Here is a 19,800-nt window from a genome sequence, read left to right as displayed (position 1 = left end):
GATGTTGCCTTTCTAAGGCTTGTGTTTTTAAATTTTTGTAATGTTTATTTATTTTTGAGAGAGAGAGAGAGAGAGAGAGAGAGAGAGAGAGACAGTGCAAGTGGGGGAGGGGCAGAGAGAGAGGCAGACACAGAATCCAAAGCAGGCTCCAGGCTCCGAGCTGTCAGCACAGAGCCCGACACAGGGCTTGAACCCATGGACCACGAGATCATGACCTGAGCCAAAGTCAGACACTTAACTGACTGAGCCACCCAGGTGCCCCAAACCTTCTCTATTTTTAAAAAAAAACATTTCTTGGGGCACCGGGTGGCCTAGATGCCTAGCCTCGGTTAAGCGTCTGACCTCAGCTCAGGTCATGATCTCGCAGTTCATGAGTTCGAGCCCTGCATTGACTCTGCCATCAGCACAGAGCTCGCTTGGCATCCTGTCTCCCCCTCTCTCCGCTCCTCTGTCTCTCTCAAACATAAATATTTTTAAAAAATAAAAACATTTTTTTTCTCTCCTCATGTACACTTCAGCCCTACCTCACAAGCACCCGAAGCTTGTCTCCAATGTCTGGACTTTTTGGTTCCATCTGGGCCCCGCAGAGTGATGTATATGAAAGTTGCTGCCCCATCAGTCCCACCACGGAACATTCGACTCACATGGAAAACCAGGCTGTCATGTGCAAGGAGTACTACCCGGGGTTTAACCCGTTTCGTGCCTATATGAACCTGGACATATGGACTACCACGGCAGATAGGAGCGCAAGCTTCCCACTATCTAGAGACTCCAGCTACTGTGGGAATGTGTGAAAAGGATTTGATTTCTAAACAATGTGAATAAAGAGGCTTGTGTTTTGATTACTAGCGTAAACTGGTTGCTGAGATAGATTATGACATTGGTGGATATTTTGGCACTTTTATATGAAAATAAATTTTTTTAATGAAACCCAGGTGCTCTGTTTTTTTAAACCCATTGTAAATCCCTGCTAGAGACGTTAGCATCCATATGGCATAAGTTCATAATTTCAGAAGTGTGTCTGACATGCCCAGTGTTTGAAATTAGAATAAGAGAGACTTCCAAGAAGGTAAGAGTTGAGAAAGAAAGGGCTGCTATGTTTCTCCACAGCTTCGGAACCCCCCCTTCCCCACTCCCAGGGAACTTGGGAGATGACCTTTATCCGGTGGCCTTCCCAGAGATTCTCACGGGGCTGACCCGTGGCTCAGGCCATCTGGATTTTGTTTCAGGTTCCCCATTGACGATACTGTGCAGCCAGTGTGGAGAAGGGCTGGTTGGGAAGCCCCGCTGAGCAGCGTGCTCACTGGCCTGGACAGACCCTGCTTGGGGTGCGGGGTGGCTCTTCCCGGTCCTGGCGGTCATGGCCGCTGGGTGGAGCCGAGAGCCTAGCGCTGTTCTGCCCGTTCAGTGTAGCAGGAGCGTTCCCTCCCCTCCGTCATGCCAGTCTGGGGGCAACAAAAGCAGCAGGGACATTCCGGCCAGTGGTTTCCCTCTGAGTGAGCAGGCTTAGTGCAAATACAAAAACTTGGGAGTTAAGTGGCCGATGCGTGTTTGCCAGACTGGTTCGTATCTGCCTGTCAGTGATTTTAGAAATCCATAAGATGGTGGAATTATCTATGTATGTGTGTCAACCTGGAAAACATTCTTAACTTCGAATAAAAGTGTCTTATTTTTACATTGCGTTTTGTTTTTATTGGAAATTCAGTGGGAGAGAGTTTTGAGAGGTGTGCTGGCAATGTTTGTTTTCAGTTTCCCTTTGTTGCGGTCGTCGGGAGCCTGGGACAAGGAGGACCAGTGTACTGTAAACCAGGCACTGCCTTTCTGTAGGGGACGCCTCCAGGCATGCACAGCTGCTAGAAACTACTCAGGTTGCCAAGTTAGAATCCCGATTTGGGTAAAGCAGATCTCCCACCTGCAGTGTTGAATAATGTTAACATAATTTAGGGTCTAGGTATATACCCCAAAGAATTGAAAGCAGGGACTTAGGCAAATGTTTGCACACCCATGTTCCTGGCAGCATCATTCACAACGGCTGAAAGGTGGAAACAACCTAAGTGTCCACTGACAGATGAACGGATAATCAAAGCAGGGTACAGACGTACCATGGGATATGCAGCCTCAAAAAGGAGGGCAATTCTGATGCTGCCACAGCATGGATGTACCATGAAAACTTTATGCTAAATGGACTAAGCCAGTCAAAGGACAATTACTGTACGATTCTACCTACATGAGGTACCCAGAGCAGTCAGATTCCCAGAGAAAGTGGACCGGGGCTGGGGGGAGTTGTCGTCTAAGGTGTGCGGCTTTTGGTTTTTTTTTTTAATTTTTTTTTAATCTTTATTTTTGAGACAGAGACAGAGCATGAGCGGGGGAGGGGCAGAGAGAGAGGGAGACACCGAATCTGAAGCAGGCTCCAGGCTCTGAGCTGTCAGCACAGAGCCCGACGCGGGGCTCGAACTCATGGACCGTGAGATCATGACCTGAGCCGAAGTCGGATGTTCAACCGACTGAGCCACCCAGGCGTCCCTAAGGTGTGCGGCTTTCGTTTGAGAAGATGAAACTTGGGGCGATGGATGGTGTGTTGCCGCACAGCAGTGTGAATGTACCCCATGCCGCTGGGCTGCTTGCTCCAAAATGAAAATGGTAAGTTTTGTGTTAAGTATTAACCACACAACAAAATAAGATGAAACAGTCCCAAAGCATTTTCAGAGTCAAATTCAAAACTTGCACTGGAGACAGTGAGACATTAGATGCACATTCTGTTCAGGATGATTGTCAATCTAATCTATTTTTCTACTTTCATTGATCCCCCAGTTTTACGTCAGGAAAACGCGAGAAACCAAAGTAAGTTTTTATTCTACTATACACAAGAGAAAAACGTCTTAACTTTGGAAGATCCTTTAGCCCCAAGACTAAAAGCAGTGGCTATCTGGCATGTGAGCAAACCGAGGTTGCCTGCTCTGGATTGTGACCCTAATGGAAGGGGTGTGGCTTCCTCTTCCTTGTTTCACCTGCTGGCATTGAGGCCTGGACTCCTGACTCTCGTAAGGGTCTGTGTTATGGCATCAGGCCTAATACAGCCGTCCCCTCTTGTCCGGTCCACTGTTGTCTCTAGCACCTGGTGTGGTATCCATTCTATAGTAGTGGGTATAAAGGAATGGGGAGGGGGTGGTTCACGGTGATCTGGCAGTTGAAGTGAGTCTTAATTATTAGAGAATATTCCAATTTTTCTGTGGTTGAGAGAGAAGCAAAGGGCCACCAGCAAAGCAGCAAAGGTAGGAGAAAATGTTACCGCGATTCTTTACAGACTGAGTGAACTCTTAAATGTCAATCTCTGCTTAGAGCTCTTTGTGACTACTGTTGCCACACGATTACGGTAACACCAGGGAAAACTTGACAATCACTCGAGTAATCAAGGAGGTAGAAAAGACTGACCCTTCCCTTTGGGACCTTCGATTTGAATGGAACACTTATTAAAGAGCGTGCCCTTTGGGGCCAGACTTCCTGGGGTCTAACTCCAGCTGTACCACATTCCTACCTTTTCCATGTCTCCGCTCCCTCTTCTGGAAAATGGGGATGGCAATGGTACCATACCTCACAGAGTTGTGAGGATTGAATGCGTGAGTGTAAGCATTCCATTGGATGCTATGAGTATTTGGTTATCATTACTATCATCAATTTCAATGAAACAACAGGATATGCAGGAAATTGAGTTTCAGGGTTGGTGAGGGCAAATGAGGTGGGGCACTTTTACACAAATTCATTGGCAATATAAGGGACTTTAAAGACTTCTAGGAGTCGACTCCTATGGGAAAGAGTAAAAGATGTGCGCAAAAATCCGGTATTAGTTTTCTATTGCTGCCATTAAAAATTCCCACAAACTGGGCGCCTGGGTGGCTTGGTCGGTTAAACGTCCGACTTCAGCTCAGGTCACGATCTCACGGTCCGTGAGTTCAAGCCCCGCGTCGGGCTCTGGGCTGATGGCTCAGAGCCTGGAGCTTGCTTCCGATTCTGTGTCTCCCTCTCTCTCTGCCCTCCCCCCCCCCCCCCCCCCCCCGTTCATGCTGTGCCTCTCTCTGTCTCAAAAATAAATAAACGTTAAAAAAAAAAATTAAAAAAAAAAATCCCACAAACTTAGCGGCTGAAAACAACACAAATTTATTATTTTACAGTCTTGTAGGGCAGAAATCCCACACAAGTCTCACTGGGCTAAAATCATTTTGGAGACACTATATTTATTCCCATGTGGAGGCTCGAGGGGGAGAACTTGCTTTCTTCCTTGACTTCTCTGGCTTCTTGAGGCCACCCACATTCCTTTGCTCGTGGTCCCCTTTCTCCATCTTCAAAGCCATCAATGTAGCATCTGACCCTGCTTCCATTGTTACATCTCATAATATTATCTCAACTGGGAAAGGTTCTCCTATTTTAAGAACCCATGTGATTAGATTGGGCCCACCCAGATAATACCCCCATCTCAAGGTCCTTAATTTATTCCATCTTCAAAGTGCTTTTTGTGTTTTTACAGGTTCTGGGGCTTAGGATGTGGACTTCTTTGGTACAGAAGAATCATTATTCTGCCTAGCACAAGTGATGTGTGAGCATATTCATCAATGTTTACAACAGTGATGAATTGAAAATAAATGTTCTACAATAGGAATGTTTATAGTACAGGTGCTTGGGTGGTTCATTCGGTTTAAGTGTTGGACTCTTGATCTCCGCTCAGGTCTTGATCACAGGACTGTGAGTTCAAGCCCCACATTGGGCTCCACACTGGGCATGGAGCCTACTTAAGAAAAAATAAATAAATTATAGTACATACAAATATTAGAATTCTAGGAAGCCTCAGGGCGCCTGCTTGGTTTAGTCGGTCAAGCGTCCAACTCTTGATTTTGGCTCAGGTCATGATCTCACACTTGGTGAGATCAATCCCCACATCGGGCTCTGTGCCAACAGCTCAGAGCCTGTTTGGAATTCTCTCTCTCCCTCTCTCTCTCTGCCCCTTCCCTGCTGGTGCACGAGCACACGCTCTCTCTCAAAATAAATAAACATTTAAAACAAAATTCTGGGAGGCCTCCAAAAAATTGTAAGACAATGACATATGCAGTGAAAAGAAGCAGGATACAAAGTTATGTAGAGTATGAATATGGACAGTTGCTTGCATATGAATATGGATATTTTATACAGTATGAATATGATAGTTGTATACAGCAGGCTATGGATTGGAGGGAATGATGCACTATCTGGTGGGTGGATTATGAGTGATTTTCATTTTCTTTTGTATCGTCTATTATAAGCATGTACTACTATTACCCTGTCTCCATCCCCCCCCCCAATTTTTAATTAAATATGAAGGGAAAGTATACTTTATTTAACAATGGGGAAAAGTAAGCATGTTAACAACAAATACTAAAGTCCAAGTAAAATTTACATCACGCTATAAAAGGACATAATTTTAAGGCAAAGGCAAAGTGAAACTTTCACTAAACATTCCCTAATAAAAACCCTATAAAATGAGGTATGTAGTAATTACTCGGGCTAGGATTAAAGGCACATAAGAATGTCTTTAAATACTTGTATAGCCAGCATATAAAATGCAAGCCAGTCTAATTACGATTAATTGAAATACTAGACAAGTATTATAAAAGTCACCTTTAAAATACAACTTAGTTAAAATACATATACTGTACTATAATATTTATGCCAATTCAAATTAACATTTCAAAATAATCATTTCTGTGTGACCTAGATATTTGAGCGGTTTAATACACCTACCAGAGTCCAGAGAAGATGTCAGTAAAATAGAACATATTATTTACGGAGGTAGAATGCACATATTATTAATAGAGGAAGACTCTTACTTTGGAAGTTAAAAAGAAATGAAAAATTTGCCCAGTGTCTCTTCATCTGGCCAATCAGATGTGTATTCATTCACTGTAGACATAGAGCTTATTGAAAATCTGAAAATGATTGAAGGAACATCGAACACTGTGGCCTCAGGCTGGGTAGGCTGCCACAAGGGAGTGGAAAGTGACCACTCAGTGTGTAGTTCAATTTTAAAAGAAAAGGAGCAAACGGTACTGGGTCAGGCCAGGTTCCCAAGTCCTTCTTGTGCTCTAGATCCACTTGTTTTCCTTCCTGCTTTCATTGACCAAATTTTATTAAATCAAAGGGCACCTGGGTGGCTCAGTTGGTTAAGGGTTGGACTCTTGATTTTGGCTCAAGTCATAACCTCACGGTTCATGGGATTGAGCCCCGCATCGGTCTCTACGCTGACAGTGTGGAGCCTGCTTGGGATTCTCTCTCTCTCCCTCTCGCTCTGTCTTGTCTCTCTCTCTCCCTCCCTCCCTCTCTGCCCCTCTCCTGCTCACACTTTCTCTCTCCCAAAATAAATAAATAAATAAACAAAAAAAGAAAATTTCATTAAACCAAAATAATGGGTTAAAATTCGGAACTGATCTGGTGTTAGTTGGGATAGGCTGCGTTACATGGTGCAGTAACAAATTGATCCCCAAACAGGCTCAGGTGACACTGCAGGGCAAAGGGCCTCTAGTGTGACTTAAGTGGTTCAGATCGCTTGGCCATCTCCACAGGAGGTCTCCCTCATTTCCATTCTGGAAGAAAGTGCTTGGGGGAATCCACCCACTCCTCTGAGGGGCAACTTACCCCAGGCCACTTCTCACAGCCCATTGGCGGGAGCTGGTCATGTGGTCCCAGTCAGGGGGAAATAGGGGCTTCCCTGTGTCTAAAAGGCCGGTGCCAGATATTGCTGAACACAGCTAATGTTAAACCAACAGGGTACGGGCTTGCAGATGGTTTCTTTATTTCTCTCCTAATTGGAGACATTTTGGTCTCTAAACCCCAGGTTGGGCAACAGGGCCCGGGCCTCCTTCTGGAGAAGAGAACTGGAGTGCCACAGAGGTTTCACTTGGAGCCCTGCCGTTTGGGCTATGCCCTGGGAGTTGCTCAAAATCCAGTGCTCATTCCCTATGGTACCCAGCACCCACCCCTCCAGGCTTCCATATACCAGGGGCGCTGACACCCGCCATAGCAAACGGGATTTACGTGACTGCTTGGAGCCTAAACCTAGTCCCGAAACACAGCGTGTGCTCCCTACGTTGCTTTTTATTTCAGAAAAATACAATTTTAACTACTGGGCACAAATACATGTCAACTACCGAACAGCTATTCAAAAACACTTTGCCAGAGTTACCAGCATGCCCAAAACACGGGTAGCCGTGAAAGGGGTCATTGCTGGATTAATTGGAAGCAGAACTTGGAAAAACAGGTCATAGTTACACTGAGGGAAAGTGTTGGCTTTCTGATGGAAAGTGAGTCTGATCAGGTTCTGTTGGGGGATGAGATAAAGGCGGGAGCAGTCTTCAAGCCCATGGTTTCATACACTGGCTGCCATGATGGGGATGTTGGGAACAAAGGTGGGAGGGTTATCACTCCAGCTGTGGAATGTGAGGCGGCCCCCGGGGGCTGGGGAAGAGCTGGATGCTAGCAGGAGGCATGCAGGTGTGAGAAAAGTAAAGACCAGGTCAGCATGGTGGCAGGGTTTGAAAGGCAGGTTGAGAAATGTGTCAGGGAAAAAGGGCTGTCCGGATGGGCCACAGTGAGCTTGGCAGCATGAGGGTGGCCATACCATGACAGTCGATACCAAATGTTTGTTCTCTTACCCAACCAGAAACTGTGCTTTCAAGATCACATGGGATTATGTCCTCAGCAACCGCTGTCCTCCCCCCTCCTCACTGGGTTATCACCTTCACCCCTGTATCTTCAGTGTCTTACATGAGACTGACTTTTAAATCCATCATTTCTCTGCTTTTTAAGTAGAAATACCTTTGTTGTTTGTTCTGTCTGTAGAAGATATGGGTAACCAAAAGAAAAAAAAAATAATTATAATCCTATCACCCACCAAGAAGTACTTAACATTTTGGTATGTTTTCTTCCAGACTTGTGTGTATGCGTGGGTTTAAAAACAATGGGAAACACACACTGTTCTGTGAACTGTTTTTTTCTCACCTAATGTTCTATGGAAAGCTAGACTTATTTCTGAGTGCCTATTAGAGATTTTACTGGTATTTCACACAGATCGTATCTGATAGGCACCAAACCTATCACTTCCGATCTATTACTAACCCAAACCTCTGCCTGAGTTTGTTCATTTACTAACTTAACTCATTCAACATCTGAGCCCACAATAGGGGCCTGTGCACTTGCTAGTCAACCAAATATAAGTCAACCCAGAGTCTCTTTTCCTAAGCCTCCTCGTGCTTAGTCACCAAATCACTCATTTATTCAACAAATATGTATTTCATTGTGCTTGCAAGCCCTGTAGGTATCCTGTGACCTTGTGGTTTGCTCATTCAATAAAATCAAGCATCTATTATGTGCCAGATACTGTGGTTTTGCTCTGGGCAGCCACCACAGTGAACAAGAGAGGCATGGTCCTCTCTGCCACGGTGCTGTTCTTCCAGAGGAGGAAATAAACAATACATCCATGTATTATTTATTGCCGCATAACAAATTACCCAAAATTTAGTGACTTAACATGACAACATTTATTTATGTCCTTGTGTCACAGTTTCTGTGGGTCAAGAATCAGCGCACGGTTTCGCTTGGGACCTCTGCCTCAGGGTTTCTCACGTGGCCACAATCAGGGTGTCGGCCAGGCCTGCAGCCACGTTAAGGATTCATTGAGGGAGCACTTGCTTCCAAGCTCATTCATGTGGTTTCTTGCTGGTTGTTGGCTACAGGCTGCCTCCATTCTTGGCCACATGCTCCTCTCCATTGGGCAGCTTACAACACCACAGCTCGCTTCATCAGAACAAGCAAGGAAAGACAGAGAGAGAGAGAAATGACAGTTTTTTAGAACATAATCTCGTAAGTGACATCCTACCACTTTGCCATTTTCCATGTGCTAGAAGCAAGTCCCTAGGTCCTGCCCACACTCAGGGAAAAGGATTACACAAGGGCATAAATACCAGCACGTAGGGATTTGGGAAAGCCATTTTAGAAGGCCACCAGCCATATAAATAAAAAGACAATTCCAGATCATGTTCAGCACTAGGAAGGAAATAAAATGGGGATAAGACAAAGAGCCCCTGGAGTGTTACGGGAGGTTCTCCTGAGTGAGTGGTCAGGGAAGACCTCGGGAGGAGGTAACAGGCAAGCAGAGACCCGAATGACAAGAAAGAGCCCATCTGAGAATATGGCTTCCAGACAGAGGGAACAGGAAGTGCACAGTGGGAAAATGGGCTCTATGTGTTTGAAGAAGAGAACGGAGGCCAGTGACATGGAGCAAAGTGTGGTGAGAATCTTATAACAAACAGATGAGGTAAATATTATCTACATTTTAAAATAATGAGTAAGTTCTCTGATGACACGGTTTGGAAGTCCCATAGCACACACAAGGATTTGCACTTGGGTCTATCTGATGCTAAAACCCATGTTTTGATCACACCAGCACCTTGTAGTCCATTGTGGAATCCACTAGAAGGGATGATATCAGGTGATCAACCACCCCAGTGGCCCAGGAATGAGCAGTTGCCTAAGACATGAGACTTTCAGGGACAAAACCAAAATAGTCCCAGGAAACTGGTCATTCTAAAGGGAAAACATGGCCAGCGGGCTCTTTCATGTGTCACGAAACCTAGGTTGAGCCAGCAGCCATGAGTCGCCTGGTAAGACTCAGATGTGTCTTTCGTTGCTAAGAGAATAACCCCACCTTGCTGCTAAAGTAAGATGCTTACGTAGTTCTGTTTTGTTTATGCTTGTTTTTCTCTAGTCATTCCTGTGGGAGAAGCTGTCCTAACACACTGGTGCAATCATGGCATCTTCAAGCTGGGAGAAGCCAGGCTGGTTCCTGCCAGTCGTCAGCTCCTGAGCAGGACCTACGGCCGAGGGCAGGGCTCCTTGATCCGTTAGACATCTTTCCCATTGGGCCTTCTGCGTTTGACGTAACTATTGATAGCTTGTGTCCCTTCCTGAATTACACGTCTCTGCCTACTCCACCAAAACACTTGGTGCAGTGCTCGGCCCACGGTAGGGACTCATGCACGTTCAGTGCCTGAGTGACTGGACAACAACCTGTACACAACAAAGTGGGATGCACAGGGCCATGGCAGCAGAAGATGGACACTGAACCGCAGCTATTTCTTTGCTTGGTTCACTAAGCCATATCCTGGTGACCTGAACCAGGAAGTCAGTGACTCCAAGATCTCCCCAGTGGGCTTTGGCATCGCTCATCAAGGTGATGGATCCTCCCCTTCTCCAAGATCTCACCCTATAGACCAGCCCTCCTCTTTGAACCTCTCCTACTATAAATTCTCTGATTGGAAGCTCTCCTCTCCTCCCCATTACTCCTCCTCTTCTAATTTCCCTCCTGACCTCCCTATTTTCCTGGAAATGAATGACAATAAGACTGAGCCCTGGACTGCCTTCTCTCCCTCCCTAGAGAACCGCATTCTCAGCTGTGAGCTTCACTCTACGCGGATGACCTCCTGAGAGATCCCAGACCAGTTTGATTGCAGTTACAGACCAGCGTAGATCATATCCACTATCTCTTCTGTGGTGCACAGCGCCTCTCTGTGGGTGGAAAAATACTCCCTTGCCCCATCGTCAGATTTGGCCTAATGTCTTGTTTTGGCCACGGAAGGTGAGCATAAGTGACAATGTGTCAATTTCCAAGAGAAGCTCTAATTGGCCCTGCGTGGTGCTTTGTCTTGTATTCTTTCTTTCTGCTGCCTAATCTCATGCTCAGATAGAAGATTCTCTTTCAGTCTGGGATTCCAAAGGAGAAAACCAAATACCTACTCTCTGTGTTGTCTGTAGAATATCCAAAGTTGAGGGATCCTAAAAAGCACATCATTGAAAGGTGTCCATTTGCAAATGGGATCAGATCTCTAAGAATGACTGGCTAGGCAGCTTCTGTCCAATAATTATTCAAGATGAAATGTAGAATTGATACGTTCTGAAAGAGAAAATAAAACAGTGCAAAAGACCCAATCTTAGAGACGAAATAAGAGTTACTTTTGAGAGAGCCAAGTTTTAAAAGATCACTGCCTGCTCCACTAACCAATGTTGGATTATAAAGTACAGGGCCTCTTAGTTTGAAAGATAAACTACAGAGATAGTCTATTCTTTTTTTAAAAAATTTTTTTTAACGTTTATTTATTTTTGAGACAGAGAGAGACAGAGCATGAACGGGGGAGGGTCAGAGAGAGGGAGACACAGAATCTGAAACAGGCTCCAGGCTCTGAGCTGTCAGCACAGAGCCCGACGCGGGGCTTGAACTCATGGACCGTGAGATCATGACCTGAGCCGAAGTCGGCCGCTTAACCGACTGAGCCACCCAGGCGCCCCGAGATAGTCTATTCTTAACAGAGCAACCAGGAATAGTCTTTTCAATGCATCAGACTATGTCACACTTCCACTCAGTACTTACTCATGGCTCCCCATAACACCCAAGATCCTCCATAATCTGACTGCCCATCACCTCGTCTCCTTCCCTTTCTTACTTTATTCCAGCCTTCTCTCAAATACATTGAGAATGCACCTGCCACCAAGACTTTGCACTGCCTGTCCTCTCCACCTGCAACACACATTCCCTAGATAAGCACACGACACACTTCCACTCCCTTTAGGTGTCTGTCCAAGTATTCCCTTATCAGAGAGGTCTTTCCTGACCATGTCCACACAGAGATTGTACTTCCTTGCCCATTGTGGCTTTGGACAATGAATTTTAGCAAAAATCACATGTGTCACTCCTGGGTTGCATTTCAGGGTCAGTGTATAATATTGATTGATGTTTGTCTTCTACTGTTTCACGAGAGCAGACCGCATGTTCCAGATGGTTTGGTCACAAGATGATGCAGCTTGAATTACTAATTACCTAGAGCAAATTTCCCTGGAGACTTGCCTGGACCCATAGCGGACTCAATGTGTGTGACAGCAGCATACCCTATTCTCATTGCTACACATTCTCACATGCCATCAATCCTTTCCCCTTTACACTGCTTTATGTATTTATTTATAAATAAATTATTATATATAATATACAAACATATATATATATATATATATATATTTACTTAAGCATTTAATATTGCTCTACGTAATGTATATTTACTTGTTTGTGGAGGTCATTGATGCTGCTCACCAAATATTTCACTTCTCTGCCTCTTCTAGACATGTGGTAAGATTGTGGTTGGGTGAGACCATGTTCTGGAGTTTCCCTTGTGCACAAAAACTGGCCCCTTGGACTCATCCTGGGTCCTAGATGTGGCAGATAGACCCTAAGATGGTCCCCATGATCCTTAACTTACTTCTGACCCATAGAATATGGTGAAGGTGATGGAGTGTCACTCTTGTATAAGCCCCCATCTTGCTAGCAAACTCTCTCTGTCTCTGCCTTTGAAGAAGAAAGCGGTCAAGTAAGTGGCCATGTTGGAGAAGCCTAGGTGGCAAGTAGGTAGCCTCTAGGAGCCAACGATAACTCCAAGCAAGAAACTGAAATTTCAACCTAAAGCTTCAGGAAATGAATTTGGCCAAACCATGAGCTTGGAAGTGAATTTTTGCCCAGTTTAGCCTGTGATGACAGCCCCAGCAAATACATGGGTGTCATCTGGATGAGGCCCTGAGCAGAGGACCTAGTGAGCCATGCCTGTCATTGGTGGTCTCTCCTTCTACCAGACAAGAATTAAGCTTCATGAGGGCAGAGAGTTTGTTCTGTTCATTTGTATTTCTTCGGCATTAATTGGCACATAGTGGGCACTCAGTAAATATTTACTCCGTGAAAGAATAAATGGGAAAGAACTTTGTTTTGCTTTTTTTTTTTCACGTTTATTTATTTTTGAGAGAGAGAGACAGAGAGAGGGAGTGCGGGAAGGGCAGAGAGAGAGAGAGAGAATCCGAAGCAGGCTCCGCACTGTCAGCATGGACCCGGATGTGGGGCTCAAACTCACAAACCGTGAGATCATGACCTGAGCCAAAACCAATAGTCAGATGCTTAACCAACTGAGCCACCCAGGCACCCTTGTTTTGCTTAACTTAAAAGAGAGATAGTTGCCCGCAATAAATTAGTTAAATGGAATATGTACACATATTAAATGCACTATGTATACATATAACATGTATTGAAATGTCTGTATCAATTAAACTTTGTCCTAGGATTATTACTGAATTCTAAGTGTCATCCACTAAGATATGATTGGATCCATGGTAGAATTAAATTTATGCCAAAGCAAAAAATAGGAACATATAAAATGAGCGTTTCTTAATCCATATATATAAAACAAAATTTCCATTGGTCTTAACTGTATCATGAGAAATTGGCTATCAGTATTTTCACCAAACTTGGAGAACATGTCTGGAATAGTCTGACTTAAAATATAGGCCACATAATGTACATGAAGTCACTCAGTGGGATGAGGCGGTTTTAAATATGAACCTCAAAATGAAAGTCATGAGGACAGGCCTCCGTTTGGCGTGGAGTCATTTCTCACATAAACAACTTCCTAAACATACTATGAAGATTTATTACATAATGATAGTTAAAATTCTCCTGGGTAATGCAAGAGATTAAGAGGGAGCCAGAAATCAAATATGTGGACGTTTTGCGGCAAATGTTATGTTGCCAAGTGGCTTGCCTCTGTCAACTGTCAAACTTCTGGATTCCTTTCCAAACGATTTGTGGTAGGCGGAATAATGGTCTCCCAAAGATATCCACATCTTCCTCCTTGGAACCTGTGAACGTCTTCTGTTACCTGGCAAAGAGGAATTAAGGTTGCTGATAGAATTTAAAGGTGCTAACCAGCTGGTTTTGGGATGGGGAGATTATTCTGGATTATCTGGGTAGGCCTGATGCAATCACAAGTGTCCTTATAAGTGAAAGAGGGAGGCCGAGGAGTCAGTCAGAGAGAGCGCTGGGGCTGCAAAGGAGCCGGCTTTGAAGATGGAGGGAAGAGGCATACGCTCAGGAATCCAGGTTGGCCTCGACAAGGCAGAAAAGGCAAGGGAACAGATGTTCCCCCAGAACTTCCAGAAAGGAGCAAAGCCCTTGCCAACACCTTGTTTTGGCCCAGCGAAGCCCAGGTAGGGTGTTTGCCCTCCAGCACTGTGAGATAGAAAAACTGTGTTGTTTTAAGCCACTAAGTCTGTGGCAGCCTGTTAAATGAGCAACGGGACACTGAGACAGCGCCATCAAGGACAGTGAAGTACCTGAGATTTTGCCCTAACTGCAAGCTAACCAGTCCGGATTCCCTGGAGGCCGGCAGAACACGTGACCACGGGGCCAGAAACAAAGGGCGACTGACTTCTCACTGCCGGCCAGAATGGCACCTGTTAGGATGTCGCCTTTCTGCAGGGTTCGCTGAGCCCAGATTCCCACGGGGCAACGCGGAGAGGGCCAGGTGACATCTGCACACAGCAGTTCGTGTGATGGGAGAGGAAACTTGACATTAGGGAACTCAAATCATTCACATTCGCAGCAAGCACCCTGCTCTTTGCTCCCAAGGGAGGCACTCTGTCTTCCAAAGCTGAAACGTAGTAATAGTAATACGCATGAGAACAGTGGTTTTAGTTTACAGACTATTTTTCACCTCTACCGTCTAATTCAACCTTTTAACAACCCCTTGAAGAGGTAACGCTCCCAAGACACTGAGGCCCTGAAACGATGAGTGGCACAGTCAAGGCCACCCTCCCAGTAAAGGTGGGGCCACATTTCCTGTGGCTTCCCACACTGCTACTCTCAATCAGTAGATCCGTTTGTGCGGCTCTTCACCCTTTGAAGGTATGAAGCTCTCGGAAAAGAGTAAATTGTTATTCAGGCTCTCATCCTGGTGATGTGCCAATGGCAGATGCTAAATTCAGCTGTTAGAAGGACCGTGGGCTGTGGAATTAGATGTTGGTGGTTCAAATCCTGACTATGCTTCTTACTAGCTTCTCTCTCTCTCTCGTTTTTTAGAGAGAGAGAGAGATCACAAGTGTGGGAGAGAGAAAAAGAGAGACAGAGAGAATCTCAAGCAGGCTCCACACAGGGCTCGATCCCACGACCCGGGGATCGTGACCTGAGCTGAAATCAGGAGTCGGGCACTCAACCGACTGAGCCACCCAGGCGCCCTTCTTACTAGCTTCTCTAATGTCTATGAGCCTCAGGCTGCCCACCTGCAAAATGGGGGTCCTAATTCTTTCAGAGGGATGCTAAGAGACTCGTGCCCCATGCGTAATGTCGTTCAGGTTGTCCCTCTTGGAACTACTTGCTCAGTTTGTCTCTTCCTCATGACTGTGAACTTCTTGAGGGCAGGGACCATATCTCCTGTGCATTCCCCTCAGCAACTCGCACCATGCCTGCCAAAAAGACATGCTGGATAAACATTTGTTGACCGAGAGTGTACATCTGGCCTCTGGCAGGGGCTTGACAGTTGTTTTCTCTTCCCACTTTCCCTTCTCGAGCCTTGCCTTTCTGAATTGGCTTCCGGGACACGTGGCTGCCTGCCAGGCAGGGGGCAGTTTCAAGACTGAAGGAAGTCTGGGTTCTCTACACCAGTCACTTTCATTTCCTAAAACTGAACTTTCTGTGAAACATATTATGCAAGAGCGGATAGTGTAGTCACTCACTAGACAGCCTGGAGCAGGACAGAGTCACCCGTCCGGGTTCCTGGCGTAGCTGGTGTTGACCCAGTTGTGCAAGTTTGAAACAGAACAACTCTTCTTGTGTTTCCGTGAGCTCCGGGGAAAACTCTCCTGGCAGAGCAGCCCTTCATTCTTGGAAAAGCGAGCGACGCCCCTTCCTTTCGCAAAGCCAAGTCCCACGTCTCCCTCCTGTGAGAGAGAGGTAGGATAAGTTACCATTGAACCGGTGGACCAGGCCTGCAGCCTCCCATGACAAAGAGGCAAAATGCTTCCACAACTGCAGGTTTCATTAAGTGGGTTCCTCCCCACCTCCCTTCACTCCCCTCCTCCTTTCTGGACTCAGTTCTCTACTTCCGAGGGAATCCCCCTCCTTCCCAGATACTTTCCCTTTTCTGTCCCAGATGACCCTGCATGAGGCGACGCTGTCTGCCTCAAAACTGCATCTCTACTTATTACATCAACACTTTTACTTCCTGAGGGAAACTGAGCTCATCCTGTTAGTAAGAAGGAGACAATATCGAAAGCCCAATAATATTTCCATTTCCTAGTGCATGTGCCTTTTATCAAAAGGGTTAATTAATCCAAGTGAATGCTGTCTATAGCACAATTTCCATAGACGGCTATTGGCCACTTAGTCCTTTCCGGGTCCCTCAGGCATGATTCTTGCTTGATAAGATCTGCCTTTTTGAGAGTAAAGCAATGAGGAGCATCAGTGATTTTACATTTGGTCTACACTGGATCAGGTCTCCCCTCACCCACTGGATATTATGCCTCAGTGGGCCAGAGATGAGACAGGTTTGGGGGCTGATTATTTGAAGAGTAATCGTTATCCGACAATTTTCCTAGCAATTCACTTAAGATTAGAAACAAATCCTTTTTAGGAAAGAGTGGGGGGAAAAACCGACCCAATATCTACACCCGTTCCCATTGTTTCAATTTCTCTCTGAAGTTTTACTCTTTGTCAACACAGCTTTAAAGCTGTGTGATTTCATGTCTAAAAGTTCCTTCGTCAATTGACCTGCAACCCCTCTTTCTCTTCTCATTCCCTTATCATGATGTACTTTTGCCTAATGTTTTTGCCCATGTATTGACAGACAGCTATGTGTCTCCAGTTGATTTTCCATAAAATAAATACATTTATTCATTCGGCTCTCCTTACGGGACAACTCATTTCTAGCGCTTCCAGATGGCAGGCATCATTTGCTTTCTGCACATGGCACCTGGCCGGATTTGCACAACTCTAGTACCTTCATTTTACAGGAACAATGACTTGGTCAAGACCGTGCAGTTAGCAAGAGCCTCCATTGGTAACCATTACACTACACTGCCTCCCTGTTCTATCCTCATGTTGTCAGAAATGTTTTAAAATCACTTTGAAATATTATTCCTCACAACAAACAAGAGTTATAGCATCCTAACTTTCCAAAAAAATGGTCTGGACCGTTTGACAAATGAACAGTGAAGGTTGATCAGACCCCCCTGTACCAACAGCACGCTCGCGGCTGGTGGGGTGATGTTCCTGCTGTTGCATAGTTACCTGGTGATGACGTCACTAATCTCAACAGATTCTGGGGGGTAGAGGGACCAGCTGCTTGAATCAAGAAATAAAAAGTGACCATGACCAGAAGTGACTATGGGAGGTTCTTTTCCCCCAGGACGAATGTTCTCATTATTTGTATCTTGATCTGTCATCAATTTGATTAGGCTGGCTGAACCTACAGCAAACTAGAGAGAGAACTGAGTTCCCATAGTTTAAATCCTAGGGCCTTTCTCAAAACTAATAGCTAACACTGAGCATTTACCATGTTCTGGGCGCTGTTTTCTGGATAAGAATTTTCATCCCCATTTAACACACGTGGAAACTAAGTCTTGTGATCTTGTGATGAAGCTAACATGTGGAAGAGACAAAGCACTTGCCCGGGACAAGCCACGTTCCCATAATACTCTGGGGGATGGGCACCACTGGGTTATGCCGAGCCCTGGAAATCCATTCGGTTCAGCTTTGGATGTGTAGTGCATGGGCCACAGTTGGTGGCTGACCTGAGTCGATCCAGCAGCTGATATATGGCGGTGACTCATAGTGAATCTTTTACGGCCTGCATAGCATATTTTTAAAAACCTGCATGTTAGTATATCTGCAGGAAATAAAGTGGAAAGCTGCAAGGATAATGATGATAATAATAGCTACTAATTACTGATCTCTTTCTGTATGCCAAGCATTCTTAACAGCACATTATATACATAACCTCACTTAGGACAGAAAATCAACTGATACTTGAATGTCTCATACTCAAGTCATTATTTAATTATAATTTAGCTTCCTTCTTGGACTTACAAGAGTAAATGACATCGTTTCAGGCAGTGTTTGCTGAAAATTCTTGTATGTGGCAATCATACTTGAATTGTGCAATGCATTTGGGCAACATTTCTGTAAAGAAATCTTGCAACAAAATGGGCACACACACATACCATAAAAAATCCAGTTTTTCTATTATTTGAGTGTTCACTAACATTCCTAATGAATAACAAGTGTAGCAAGATTGTGAGGCAGGGAAGCTGTCTATGGAGATCTAGTGAAATGGGTGACATGTGGGCTTTGAAATCAGACTGTGGGTCTGATCCCAATCATCTTACTTAGCAAGTTCCTGAACCCTTCTGGGTCTCCTTGAATTTGAAATGCAAATAACACCTGCCTCAGAGACTTTTTATAGGAATAAACAAACACACATAAACCACTGAGCAGAGATCTTGGCACAAGACAGGGTCTCAACAGTAGGAATTACCTCTTCCATCCCTACTTTGGATTCTACTTGCCAGACTTGCGAGTGTTCACTGACTTCTCCTTTCTTCAAGCTCTACGTGCCCCCATTTTATAGTTCATTTTTTCTTGATTATCTTGATTTGTTCATTTATCTATTCACAAGTTTTTGTCAGATACCTACTATGTACAAGTTACTGGGTGACCATTGAGAATACGATGATGAACTAAATTAAAAAATTCCTTTTTGTGTCCTAGTGAAAGAGTCAGGCATTAATCACGCAAGTGGATGGATAGTTACAAACTGAGATGAATGCTCGCAAGGAAAGGAACACGTAACTAGGCTTTAGAGTAGGGGAAGTGAAAGTGAGTAAAGACCAGAAGGGGAAGTGAGAGTATCTATGGCAGGTGGTGCTGTTGCTGGTAGAGATGGAGGTGACAGTGGAGTTGGCAGTGTGGTGGAGGGCAGGGTGGCAATGATGTTGGACTTGGTGGTGGAGGTGAAAGGGGTGGTGGTAAAGGATGGCATTCACAAAAGGAATGTGCAAAGGTTTGTGAAGGGGGGAAACTCTGTGTGTCTGAAAACCCAAAAGGCCATTGTGGCTGGCACACAGATGGTAAAGGGGAGAAGGGACAGAGACCAGGAGCCATACCACAGACCCTGCAGGGCCGTGTAGTCCACCTGGATTAAGATCCCCAACCTAAGAACAAATTACAAGTCACAGAAGAATTTTTAATATGGGGTAATGTAAAATGATCAGATTTTGCACTGTAGAAAGATCATTCTAGATCTGTACTGTCCAATAGTGGTAGCTACTAGCTACACATGGCTATTGAACACTCGAAATGTTGTTGGTCTTGGTTGAGATTTACTCCAAATGTAAAATATGATTTCAAAGACTTAGTATAAAAAAATGTAAAATATCTCATTACTTTTAAAATATTGCTTCCATATTGAAATGATAAACTTTGGGGTGAAATAAAGTATAATTAACATCAATTTTAGGGGCACCTGGGTGGCTTAGTCAGATAAGCGTCTAACTTTTGACTTCCGCACGGGTCATAATCTCATGGTTTGTGAGATCGAGTCCCACATTGGGCTCTGTGCTGACAGTGCAGAGCCTGCTTGGGATTCTCTCTCTCCCTCTCTCTCTGTCCCTCCTATGCTTGCACTTTCTGTCTCTCAAAATAAATAAACACTTAAAAGTTAATTTTACCTGTTTCTTACTTTTTAAAATGTAGCTACTAGAAAATGTAATATATGTGTAGCTTGCATTTGTGGCTCCCATTGTGTTTTCATTAAAAGGAGCTGCTCTGGATGCAGTGTGAAGAAGGGGATATGGAGAAGGTGAAGTAGATGAGACCAATTGGGAGGTTGTGTCTGTAGTCCAGGCAAGAGGGGAAGC

At 44.9% G+C, this 19,800-nt stretch overlaps 1 protein-coding gene across 3 annotated transcripts in view; it reads left to right on the top strand.

Annotated features, from left to right (window-relative positions):
• TMEM131L (transmembrane 131 like) overlaps window positions 1–930 on the top strand; it is a 169,361-nt gene extending 168,431 nt beyond the window's left edge. For 2 of the 3 annotated variants that reach the window (XM_042935265.1, XM_042935264.1), the window contains exon 35: window positions 519–930. In XM_042935265.1, the coding sequence (XP_042791199.1) occupies window positions 519–794 (276 nt within the window). In that variant the 3' untranslated portion in view covers window positions 795–930. The remainder of the gene's footprint in view (window positions 1–518) is intronic. The other variant, XM_042935267.1, reaches the window with a different exon arrangement.
• Window positions 931–19,800: the final 18,870 nt, after the last annotated feature.

Source organism: Panthera leo, chromosome B1 (genome assembly GCF_018350215.1).
Source record: "Panthera leo isolate Ple1 chromosome B1, P.leo_Ple1_pat1.1, whole genome shotgun sequence".
Lineage (NCBI taxonomy): Eukaryota > Metazoa > Chordata > Mammalia > Carnivora > Felidae > Panthera > Panthera leo.
This window is presented reverse-complemented; position numbering and strand designations above follow the sequence as displayed.